Genomic DNA, 13,083 nt, shown 5'->3' on the forward strand with positions numbered 1-13,083 from the left:
TCCTCCACATCATATAATGTGGCCCACCACATCATTTAATGTGGTCTTCCACATCATTCAATGTGGTCTCCCACATCATTCAATGTGGCCCACCACATCATTTAATGTGGTCTTCCACATCATTCAATGTGGTCTTCCACATCATTTATTTGGGCCCGCCGCATCATTCCCTCTGAGGGCAGCCATAATTGCGATGTGGCCGTCAATAAAAACGAGTTTGACACCTCTGCTCTCCATCAACTTCAGATGTATCTGTAAAGTAGAACGTTGTTGGTTATTTTTATGTTTTGTACCCTTTTTGTTAGAGAAAATCCAAGACAGACTATGCAATGTTTTCCACAAAAAAATATTTCAAAGTGGATAATTTGATGTGAAGTAATTTGAGCCTTAAATAGGTCAATTATTCATATCAACGTTGATTTTGAGTCATTATTATTTCTTGAGCAATGACAGTTTAAAAAAAAAATCCCATTGAAATTCTCAGGGTTCCAAAATGGCCCCACTCATAAAAGAGTTAAAACCAAATTTTATTTTATTTTTTTTTACTTTCAACGCATAATTTTTAGATCAATTTCAGATCCATCCGTCGATTACAAGTTGTTGTATTTTTCTTGGTTTTTTTTGTGGTTTATTTTATGCCCCTTTTTTTATATATATATAAAAAATACAATAAAAATAAAAAGTTATTTTTTATTTTTTTTTTGACAAACATAAAGTACGCAATATGTCACAAAAAATATTTCAAAGTGGAATATTTGATGTGAAGTAATTTGAGCCTTAAATAGGTCAATTATTCATGTCAACATGGATTTTGAGTCATTATTATTTTTGAGCAATGAAAGTTTAAAAAAAATCCCATTGAAATTCTCAGGGATCCAAAATGGCCCCACTCATTAACATTTTAAAACATAAATTTTTTTCTTTTTTTTAAACTTTCAACGCATCATTTTTAACTTAAAATGCATCCATCGATTACAAGTTTTGATTTTTTTGGTTTATTTTATGACCCTTTTTTTTATATAAAAAAATAAAATTAAAATTAAAAGTTTTTTATATACTATATAAATATATATATAAATATTTTATGCCCCTTTTTTTTTAAAAGAAAAGTAAAACAAAAATAAAAATGTATTTTTATTTTTTTAATGACAAACACAAATACTTTCAACGCATAATTTTTAGATCAACTTAAAATCCATCCGTCGATTACAAGTTTTGATTTTTTAATATATATTTTTTTTAGGTTTATTTTATGCCCCTTTTTTATAATAAAAAATTAAATTAAAATAAAAAAAAAATTTTTTTTATGACAAACACACATAGTACGCAATATGTTCCTCAAAAAATATTTCAAAGTGGAAAATTTGATGTGAAGTAATTTGGGCCTTAAATAGGTCAAGTATTCATGTCAACATGGATTTTGAGTCATTATTATTTTTGAGCAATGAAAATTAAAAAAAAAATCCCATTGAAATTCTCAGGGATCCAAAATGGATCGTCATTCTTTTTTTCTTTTTTTTTTTTTTTTTACTTTCAAAGCATAATTTTTATATCAACTTCAGATCCATCCGTCGATTACAAGTTTTGATTTTTTCATAGTTTTTTTTTGTGGTTTATTTTATGCCCCTTTTTTTTTTTTTTTTTATAAAAAAAATAAAATTAAAATAAAAAGTTTTTTATATATTATATATAAATACATATATAAATATTTGATGCCCCTTTTTTTAAATAAAAAAATAAAATACAAATAAAAATGTATTTTTATTTTTTTTAAGACAAACACACAAAGTACTTTCAAGCATAATTTTTAGATCAACTTCAAATCCATCCGTCGATTACAAGTTTTTATTTTATTTATTTTTTTTTTTTGTGGTTCATTTTTTGCCCCTTTTTTTAATAAAAAAATACAATTAAAATTAAAAGTTTTTTATATATTATATATAAATATATATATATATGAATATTTTATGCCCCTTTTTTTAAATAAAAAATAAAAATGTATTTTTGTTTTTTTAATGACAAACACAAATACTTTCAACGCATAATTTTTAGATCAACTTCTAATCCATCCGTCGATTACAAGTTTTGATTTGTTAATTTTTTTTTTTTTGTGGTTTATTTTATGCCCCTTTTTTATAATAAAAAAATAAATTAAAATAAAAAGTTTTTTTAAAAATTTTTTTATGACAAACACACATAGTACGCAATATGTTCCTCAAAAAATACTTCAAAGTGGAAAATTTGATGTGAAGTAATTTGAGCCTTAAATAGGTCAAGTATTCATGTCAGCATGGATTTTGAGTCATTATTATTTTTGAGCAATGAAAGTTTAAAAAAAAAATCCCATTGAAATTCTCAGGGATCCAAAATGGATCGTCATTCTTTTATCTTTTTTTTTTTTTTTTTTTTTACTTTCAAAGCATAATTTTTATATCAACTTCAGATCCATCCGTCGATTACAAGTTTTGATTTTTTCATAGTTTTTTTTTGTGGTTTATTTTATGCCCCTTTTTTTTTTTTTTTTTTATAAAAAAAATAAAATTAAAATAAAAAGTTTTTTATATATTATATATAAATACATATATAAATATTTGATGCCCCTTTTTTTAAATAAAAAAATAAAATACAAATAAAAATGTATTTTTATTTTTTTTAAGACAAACACACAAAGTACTTTCAAGCATAATTTTTAGATCAACTTCAAATCCATCCGTCGATTACAAGTTTGTTTGTTTTTTTAATTTGTTTTTTTGTGGTTCATTTTTTGCCCCTTTTTTTAATAAAAAAATACAATTAAAATTAAAAGTTTTTTATATATTATATATAAATATATATATATATGAATATTTTATGCCCCTTTTTTTAAATAAAAAATAAAAATGTATTTTTGTTTTTTTAATGACAAACACAAATACTTTCAACGCATAATTTTTAGATCAACTTCTAATCCATCCGTCGATTACAAGTTTTGATTTGTTAATATTTTTTTTTTTTGTGGTTTATTTTATGCCCCTTTTTTATAATAAAAAATTAAATTAAAATAAAAAGTTTTTTTAAAGTTTTTTTTATGACAAACACACATAGTACGCAATATGTTCCTCAAAAAATACTTCAAAGTGGAAAATTTGATGTGAAGTAATTTGAGCCTTAAATAGGTCAAGTATTCATGTCAACATGGATTTTGAGTCATTATTATTTTTGAGCAATGAAAGTTTAAAAAAAAATCCCATTGAAATTCTCAGGGATCCAAAATGGATCGTCATTCTTTTATCTTTTTTTTTTTTTTTTTTTACTTTCAAAGCATAATTTTTATATCAACTTCAGATCCATCCGTCGATTACAAGTTTTGATTTTTTTCATAGTTTTATTTATTTTTTGGTTTATTTGAATAATTAGCTGGAGATGACACAGCAAAAGTGCATTGGTAGTAGGAGAACTTACATGCTGACGTTTGGTCGGCACCTTGGACTGAATGCTGGCCAGCAATCGCAATAAATGGTCAGCGATGTGTGATTTACAGCATTAATAAGTGAATTACTAGGCAAAGTTGTCAAAAATACACAAATGCTGCACTCAAGTGGAGAAAAGGAGCAACGTCGCTCTACTTCCGGAGTGTCACGATTGCACACGCCTCTCATCATGTGTGGCGTTCAAAAGCACAGTTGATCCAGCTCTGTATACAGTTTTAGGTTAACAAATCGAATTTTTGATATATTAAAACTGACAATATGTCCTATACAGGCGTATAATTTCATTTAACTATTTTTATTCTCATTTTTAAGTCTTAAATAACTTTTTTTTACACTTGTTTCTCGGGTGTCAAACCATCATTTCCGACAGTCCCTGAAAGCACCATCCTGGTCCACTCGACTGGAGCGAAAGCGAAGTGAAGGAATCCAGAAGTTGTCCAGCGCCAAGTTCGCATACCTGACTCAAGGAGGAGGTAAAACCCTCGACGCGGGAAGGTTTACCGGTGAGTATCGACCTCCCCCTCCGTGACTTGATTTCCCTCGCCGCGTCCGTCGGTATTGTTGTGTTGGGTGCTGGCGTTAGGCGGTTGTCAGGGAAAGCGGAAGTAGCTTAGCTAACTTGACTAGTTAGCTTGTCGACTTGCCCGGACTCTGGCGGTTATTGACAACTTTTCCCACAATGTAAGTCATTTATTATACTCTCAAGACATGCTTGACGTTATTTAAAATATAAAGTGTCCTGACTTTTGTGTGTATCCTTTTTTATTTGATGTCTTGTCATTAACGCGAACGTCACCTGTTTGTCGAGTGACCCTCAAATGTACACTTTGTTGTTTCTCGCGAGATTAACACCTGGAACATACCGGAAGTGATTGATTTATAGCTGATTTTATGTCATTAAATTGGCAATTATAGTGTACAGTAAAATAGGATGGGGTTTTTTTTGTTTGTTTTCAAAAGTCCAACTTTAAAAGGCATTTTCAGGCAACTTCAACCCTAAACTAACACCCTCCCTTCCACATCCCACCTCCCCGGATTGTAAATAATCAAATGTAGATACTTATTCTTATGCTTTCTGATCTCTCTCTCTCTATGTCCCCTACTTGCTGTACATATCCTACCAAGTCAGTCCTACACTGTTCCAATTAGGGATGTCCGACAATGGCTTTTTGCCGATATCCTATATCCCGATATTGTCGAACTCTTAATTACCGATACCGATATCAACCGGTATATATAGTCGTGGAATTAACACATTATTATGCCTAATTTGGACGACCAGGTATGGTGAAGATAAGGTCCGTTTTTAAAAAATTAATAAGATAAATAAATTAAAAACATTTACTTGAATAAAAAATAAAGTAAAACAATATAAAAACAGTTACATAGAAACTAGTAATTAATGAAAATGAGTCAAATTAACTGTTAAATGTTAGTCCTATTAGTGGACCAGCAGCACGCACAATTGCAGACTGTGTTGATATATATTTATATATAATGTAGGAACCAGAATATTAATAACTGAAAGAAACAACCCTTTTGTGTGAATGAGTGTAAATGGGGTAGGGAGGTTTTTTGGGTTGGTGTACTAATTGTAAGTGTATCTCGTGTTTTTTATGTTGATTTAATAAAAAAAAACAATACCGATAATTTTAAAAAAACGATACCGATAATTTTTGATATCACATTTTAAAGCATTTATCGGCCGATACCGATATTATCAGACATCTCTAGTTCCAATGTCCATTTCTCTGATGATGCAATTGTTGATGACGGAAGTGTTGATATCAACAAAACCTAACCCCAACCCCAACCCCCTCCACATCCCACACCCCTGATTGTAAATAATGTAAATAATTCAATGTACATACTCTGATGATTATCTTATGTGATGACTGTATTATGATGATAGTATATATCTGTATCATGAACCAATTTAAGTGTACACCGACTTAAACAAGTTGAAAATCTTATTGAGGTGTTACCATTTAGTGGTCAATTGTACGGAATATGTACTGCACTGTGCAATCTACTAATAAAAGTTTCAATCAATCAATCAATCAAAGTTTTATTGCGCTATGTATTTGTTTTTGTGCCCAGTTGAGCTTTAAAATTATTTGTTTTCCAATAACATGCAAAAAGTGCAAATTGGGAAATAGACTAGAGGATCTGACATTAGTCAGTGAAAATGCACCACAGCCCGCCAATACGTCATTGTGTGCTCCAACACTAAGATCTGGAGGAACAGGTTTGGGTAGACAAACCAGAACTCCGTAGCAAACAACACCACATTTTGTATATCACTTGGCTTCTTTCACATGATCTGCACGGGAATAGAATAACAGTACAATAGGGGTGCACAAAAAATAGATTCACATCCGAATCACGATTCATATTAATTCGTATTGTAAATCGATTAATAACTTGTCAAAATCGATTAAAAATATATTTTGTATTATTCTTTTTTTTATATATATATATATATATATACATCCATCCATCCATTTTTCTATCGCTTGTCCCTTTTTTTGGGTTGCGGGGGGTTGCTGGAGCCTATATTTATATATATATATTTATTTATTTTTCAGCCTACATATATATATATATATATATATATATATATATATATATATATATATATATATATATATATATATATATATATATATATATATATATATATATTAGGGCTGCAACTAAAAACTAATTTGATAATCGATTAATCTGTCGATTATTACTTCGATTAATAATCGGATAAAAGAGACAAACTACATTTCTATCCTTTCCAATATTTTATTGGAAAAAAAATAGCATACTGGCACCATACTTATTTTGATTATTGTTTCTCAGCTGTTTGTAAATGTTGCAGTTTATAAATAAAGGTTTATAAAAATATTTTTAAAAAAGTAGCCTCTGCGCATGCGCATAGATCCAACGAATCGATGACTAAATTAATCGCCAACTATTTTTATAATCGATTTTAATCGATTAGTTGTTGCAGCCCTTATATATATATATATATATATATATATATATATATATATATATATATATATATATATATATATATATATATATATATATATATATATATATATATATATATATATATATATATATATATATACATACATACATACATACATATATATATATATATATATATATATATATATATATATATATATATATATATATATATATATATATATATATATATATATATATATATATATATATATTAGGGCTGGGCGATATATGGAATATACTCGATATATGGCGGGTTTGTCTCTGTGCGATATAGAAAATGACTATATGGTGATATTGGAGTATACGTTCTCACGCAGTTGCTTTTAGCTGCGGGCATTACACTACAGGCTTTTTTCACTCTCTCTTGTCTCTACTTCTCACAGAGACATAAAACAAGCGCACTTTCTTACATACGTCACATACGAGTCGCGCGTGCAACGTCGTACGCCCTCGCGGAGCAGAGAGGTAGCGGCAATGGAAAACGTTAGCTGTGATGCTAGCGGAGTGGTGCGAGTGGTAATACGAGAGAGAGAAGGTGCCAATCTGGTAACAAATGAAGGAAGAAATAATTCCCAAGAAAAACGTCGTCTGGCGGTGGTTTGGCTTCAAGCGGGAAGATGTTGAACAGACAACCGTAATATGTCAAGTATGCGGCAAAAGCGTTAGCACCACTGCATATTTGTAGCATCATTTGAAAAGTCACCCGCTGGAGAATGAGGAGTGCTTGAAACTCTGCATGTCAACATCTCCGTTCAGTGCCACACCCACAAAATGCCCAAGCAACCATTTCCACATCAACACTGTATGAAAAAAATAGTCAACAACTGAAGGAGATAACGTCCGCAGGAACCTACCACATAGTGAAGGACATACACTATTTAATTTCCTATTATGCAGCTCATTTTTATTTGACACTTATTGAAATATCTTGTGTGACATCATGCACAAAAGTGCACTTTATTTGTTTTAAACTATTGTAGTGGCGTTCTGTACAAAAAGTGCACTTTAATTAGCGTTGTTTTGATATGTCATCTTAGTGACATCATGCACAAAAGTGCACTCAAAGCTTGTTTTAAAATGTCTCTGACAATCTTGCACTTTCTATTTTGGAAATGACATGAATGTTTGTGCCACTGCTTAGTAACTGTTTCATAAATACAGTTTTAGTTGTGGTTTCCCTCTGCATGAAAGTTTAAAAGTAGCATATATTAATGCAGTATGAAGAAGAATGTTTTAATGTAGACACATAGAATCATCATACTGATATGCATCAAGTGTTCATTCAAGGCTAAGGCAAAATATTGAGATATATATCGTGTATCGTGACATGGCCTAAAAATATTGCTAATGTCACAAACGTATTAGAAACATTTTAAAATATCAATGAATCAGATATTAGTTGTTGTATTAATCATAGTTGCATCTGTTTATTGTTATAGTTTTCTTAACACCAACATCGATCCCTAGCATTCCCCTAACCACGTCGAGTTTGTCTGATGAAACAAAACAAAGGACCCTCTCTATAACTAATCATAAATCATAACAAGTAGACCATTCCTCCTTTTCCTCTTGGCTTTTTCCGCTCAAAAGTGCTGTCGCTGCAGATTTGACTTGGCAGGAAGCAAGGGAAGCAGAGGGAACTTTACAGTAAGCAGAATCCCCTCAGCACTTGCACTGGGAAACTTCACATTGTTGTTGTTACTTTTTCAGTTTACAGTAAGCAGAATCCCCTCAGCGCTTGCACTGGGAAACTCCACATTGTTGTTGTTACTTTTTCAGTTAGTACTTGACTCTGCTGCAGTTTTTTTTATATGTATTGCCCATCACTTAGCTTATGCTTTAAAAGCAAGCCTCGTCGTCGGCGGTCACTCGAAACGAGTATGACTGTCCTCCGTAGGGTCGTTAGGGTGGATTCCCTATATGGAGGACGCCTGTGCGTGGAATCTTTTAATGTGGGGAGACTGGTGCACGGTCAGCCACCACACAGTCCTTGGCATTGAGCGGGCCAGGGTCCAGTGGCATGGAGACCAAGACGACTGGGGACCCGTCTTTGCTGCAGCCTTCATCCGCCTTCCCAGCCGTTGTGGTGCATTCCGCTGCCGCCATCTTCCGCCTGGTCCACCGTTGAGGCGGTTTTCACTATTCGCCCATAGCTGGGGTTATTTACCCATAACTGGGACAGGGGTTGACTGGGCACCAGGGCATGTCCACACACCGGTGGGCCTGCATGCCCCGTCTCTGGGGCCCCCTGCTGCTCCGAGATCCCGTACAACTTAGCCTGGAACCGCGAGGTTCCAGTTACCGTGTGTGGCCACGAGGAGGCATGTACGAGTCTTGACAATGGAGAGGCTATGTACCGGCTGAGGAGGCTTATGCACTCGGCTCCTCTTTTCGCCCTCTGAGACAGAGGGCTAGCCGGCGGCACTAGCTGAAAGCAATGAGTATCAGGCAGAAGCAGCATGCAGCATAGCAAGCAAAAGCGGCATGCAGCATGCACTAACTACAGGTACTACTACTCCAAGGCTACTGCACTAGACGCATCACATCGCCCTGTGCGATGTTTTCTGCACACACACAAAGCAAGCCTACAGAACCTGTGACTCCTATAACGTCCTCACAGGAGAGCATGTTTGGACTTGCTGACTAGTTTGTACTTTTGAAGTACCGTAATTTCCGGACTATAAGCCGCTACTTTTTCCCCTCGTTCTGGTCCCTGCGGCTTATACAAGGGTGCAGCTTATATACGGCCTGTTCTTCTCCGACACCAACGAAGAGGATTTCGGTGGTTTTAGTACACAGGAGGAAGACGATGACACAATGATTAAAGACTGACTTTTCATATACCGGTAGGCTGGTTATTTTGATAACGTATAGGCGAGCACTTTGTATTACTTTGCACCGTTGTGTTATTTGTACTCTGCATGAATGCTGTTCGCCATGTCAAAGATGTGAAAGTTTGATTGAATGATTGAAAGATTTATAGTTAATAGATGGGACGCATTGCGTTCCCAAACAGTCATCTCTGTCCCAACAATCCGTGGTAGCAGGAACCCCTATATACTACGGTAATTACACATCAAAACCCTGCGGCTTATAGTCGGGTGCGGCTTATATATGGAGCAATCTGTATTTTCCCCTAAATTTAGCTGGTGCGGCTTATAGTCCGGAAACTACGGTAACACAAACAATCTTCCAACTAGACGTGGGAATCTTTGGACATCTCACGATTCGATTACGATTCAGGACCTACGATTCGATTAGAAATTGATTAGTGATGCATCTTTAATTTTTGTATATTGATGCAGTTTTACATTTCTTTTCGTTTCACTAAATAAGCGTTTATCACTTGCAAATTTTAAAACAATGCATTTGTAAGAAGAACCACTACATTTACTAAATTCATGGAAATGGGTGCAAACTAGGGATGTCCGATAATGGCTTTTTGCCGATATCCGATATGCCGATATTGTCCAACTCTTTAATTACCGATACCGATACCGATATCAACCGATATATACAGTCGTGGAATTAACACATTATTATGCCTAATTTGGACAACCAGGTATGGTGAAGATAAGGTACTTTTTTAAAAAAATGAATCAAATAAAATAAGATAAGATCATTTGAAAAGTCACCCGCTAGAGAAAGAGGAGTGCTTGAAACTCTGCATGTCAACATCTCCGTTCAGTGCCACACCCACAAAATGCCCAAGCAACCATTTCCACATCAACACTGTATGAAAAAAATAGTCAACAACTGAAGGAGATAACGTCCGCAGGAACCTACCACATAGTGAAGGACATACACTATTGTCCAACTCTTTAATTACCGATACCGATACCGATATCAACCGATATATACAGTCGTGGAATTAACACATTATTATGCCTAATTTGGACAACCAGGTATGGTGAAGATAAGGTACTTTTTAAAAAAAATGAATCAAATAAAATAAGATAAATAAATTAAAAACATTTTCTTGAATAAAAAAGAAAGTAAAACAATATAAAAACAGTTACATAGAAACTAGTAATTAATGAAAATTTGTAAAATTAACTGTTAAAGGTTAGTGTTATTAGTGGACCAGCAGCACGCACAATCATGTGTGCTTACGGACTGTATCCCTTGCAGACTGTATTGATATATATTGATATATAATGTAGGAAGCAGAATATTAATAACAGAAAGAAACAACCCTTTTGTGTGAATGAGTGTAAATGGGGGAGGGAGGTTTTTTGGGTTGGTGCACTAATTGTAAGTGTATCTTGTGTTTTTTATGTGGATTTAATAAAAAAAACAAAAACGATACTGATAATAAAAAAAACGATACCGATAATTTCCGATATTACATTTTAACGCATTTATCGGCCAATAATATCAACAATATTGCAGACCGATATTATCGGACATCTCTAGTGCAAACTGTACCATAAGTGCCCTAAATAAAGGAGCTGTTTGGATGTCTTGGTGGGGTGGCTCACTGCGATCGGACAAATTGAATAACTCGGCATTACTTTATTTACAATAAGTACATTTGATTATTGACGTTTACTAATCGATTTTATAGTTGTCCATGTCCGAATTGCGATGCCTGAAAAAATTTATTATTTCCCCCACCTCTACTTCCAACAGTCACAAGACCAATCATTTTAGTGCAGTTGGTGTGCAGTCACTCTTTGGGTTGTAAAACTCTGACCTTAAAACCATAAAAATAAATAAAAACTCAAGACAGGATAAAGAATACAGAGTTGGCAACATAATATCCTAGTAAAAGTAAGTTGGAAGTTAACAGGCACACATTATAGTAGAGGTAAGAAATATGGTAGATTCTCCGATGTATCACAATTCTGAATCGAATATGTTAAATTAATCAATACAGACTGTTCTAAAATGTGGCATTAATGCTAAGTTCTCTAAACATTAGTTCTAAGTATGGTTCTGCGCAAAGACTGTCACTTCCTGTCAACCTTTTTTACGTGCACGCCGTCACGATTACCATGATTTTCTTTTTTGTAATCTTTATTTCAATAACAATGTCATATAAAATATTACATACAAAACAAAACAAACGTTATTTAAGAATACAGTATTTATTTTGAATCCGTACAGAAACCAAATGATGTGTTCAGCAGCCTTAAATGGCAAATTAATTGATCTTTTTAACTACTTTATATACATCAATTCACAATACTGAAAATTTAAATGTCTACTTTGTTTTTGGCTGTAGATATAGATTTAAGCCAAGTTCCTCCTTTAAAAAAAATCAACATTTAAAAAATAAATTACGCGATTGCAGACAGTGGTGCCCCCTTGCATCATTCATTGCAAAAACAGAACCGGGTAAAGTGGTCAACGATACAGTAATAAAACGTTCAAATATCACTGCATGTGACGTCGCAGTTGCTGCGTCGTAATAAGTTGCTAGAAAAGAAGTGACGTAGTCTTTCGCGCATGCGTGGGTCAATCAGGTCTTCTAGTACCGATCAGGTAGTGACACTAACAACCATTAGCTCACTGTCTTTTAACGTTATGTCTTAGCTGGCTTAGCGCGTACACTCAGAGGAGGGAGGAGAGGACGAGCTAAGCCAGTTTGAATGTTCATTAGCTAACAACATATGCACATGTTACGTACAGGTGTAGTTACGTCATTACATACTGATAGCTGTAAGTGGACAAGTTATAACTCTTAAATACTTTGTAAAGTTAGTGCTCTCTAGGCATCTGTGTAAATGTTGCAAACTGCCCCTTTTTGGGGGGACTCACGACATTGAAAACCTATCAACATCACTGGTACTAGCATGTGTAGCATTAAGATCTGTAATGGAATTGCATGTGATGTCAGTCAGTCATGTTATGTGACTGTATGTGTAGCTTAGTACGTGTATAGTTGGACTACAAAAAGCTGTTGAACAGGGATGTTTTAGGGCTGTAGTACGCCTTATAATAGCACCAGGGTTTCGCCTACATGTAATTGATTGTGGTGCCACGGCAAAATAGAAGCCGCCACACATTTAAAAATTAGTTGGTTTTTTTTGACGTAAAAACCAATTAAAGTAATATATTGTATTGTACCCTCCAGCAGAAGTCACACAAAGTCCCACGGTCTTTTTTTAATTTTTATCGCCAATCTTTTTCAATTTCAACACGAATTCCGTCCCATTTACACACGTCCATCACCGTGCTTCACTCCCAGACACACATTTTCTCATTCTCCGCCAGTCCCCTTCCATGCAGGGTGTGTTCACACAATCATCGGAAAAATTAACATCAATAACACACGGACATAAACATTAACACCAGCAGGTCGTTACAGTATGAATGGATATTTGCATTTGCGGCATTTGCATTACCGCCAGACCTTGAAAATAAGTTGTTGTTTTTTACTTGTGAACAAATTTAAGTAATATAATATATTGTAGTCCCCTGAAGAAATTACACAACATACGACGCTATTTTTAACTTTTATTACCAATCTTATGATAACAAACAGGTTTTACCTCCCGTGCAAACACTTTCCGTGCTTCCCCGGACACACACTTCCTCATTCTCCGCCAATGACCTTTCAGGCATGGATGGTGTGTTT

At 33.8% G+C, this 13,083-nt stretch overlaps 1 protein-coding gene across 2 annotated transcripts in view; it reads left to right on the plus strand.

Annotated features, from left to right (window-relative positions):
• The first annotated feature begins 3,921 nt into the window (after positions 1 to 3,921).
• LOC133646016 (synaptosomal-associated protein 23-like) overlaps positions 3,922 to 13,083 on the plus strand; it is a 31,862-nt gene continuing 22,700 nt past the window's right edge. The window contains exon 1 of one of the 2 annotated variants that reach the window (XM_062040960.1): positions 3,922 to 3,973. Coding sequence is in view for 1 of the 2 variants with exons in the window: in XM_062040959.1 (XP_061896943.1) it covers positions 4,150 to 4,151 (2 nt within the window). In the remaining variant the exon portion in view is untranslated. Of the gene's footprint in view, positions 3,974 to 3,995; positions 4,152 to 13,083 lie in introns of those variants that run through there. The other variant, XM_062040959.1, reaches the window with a different exon arrangement.

This window comes from Entelurus aequoreus, linkage group LG03 (genome assembly GCF_033978785.1).
Source record: "Entelurus aequoreus isolate RoL-2023_Sb linkage group LG03, RoL_Eaeq_v1.1, whole genome shotgun sequence".
NCBI lineage: Eukaryota > Metazoa > Chordata > Actinopteri > Syngnathiformes > Syngnathidae > Entelurus > Entelurus aequoreus.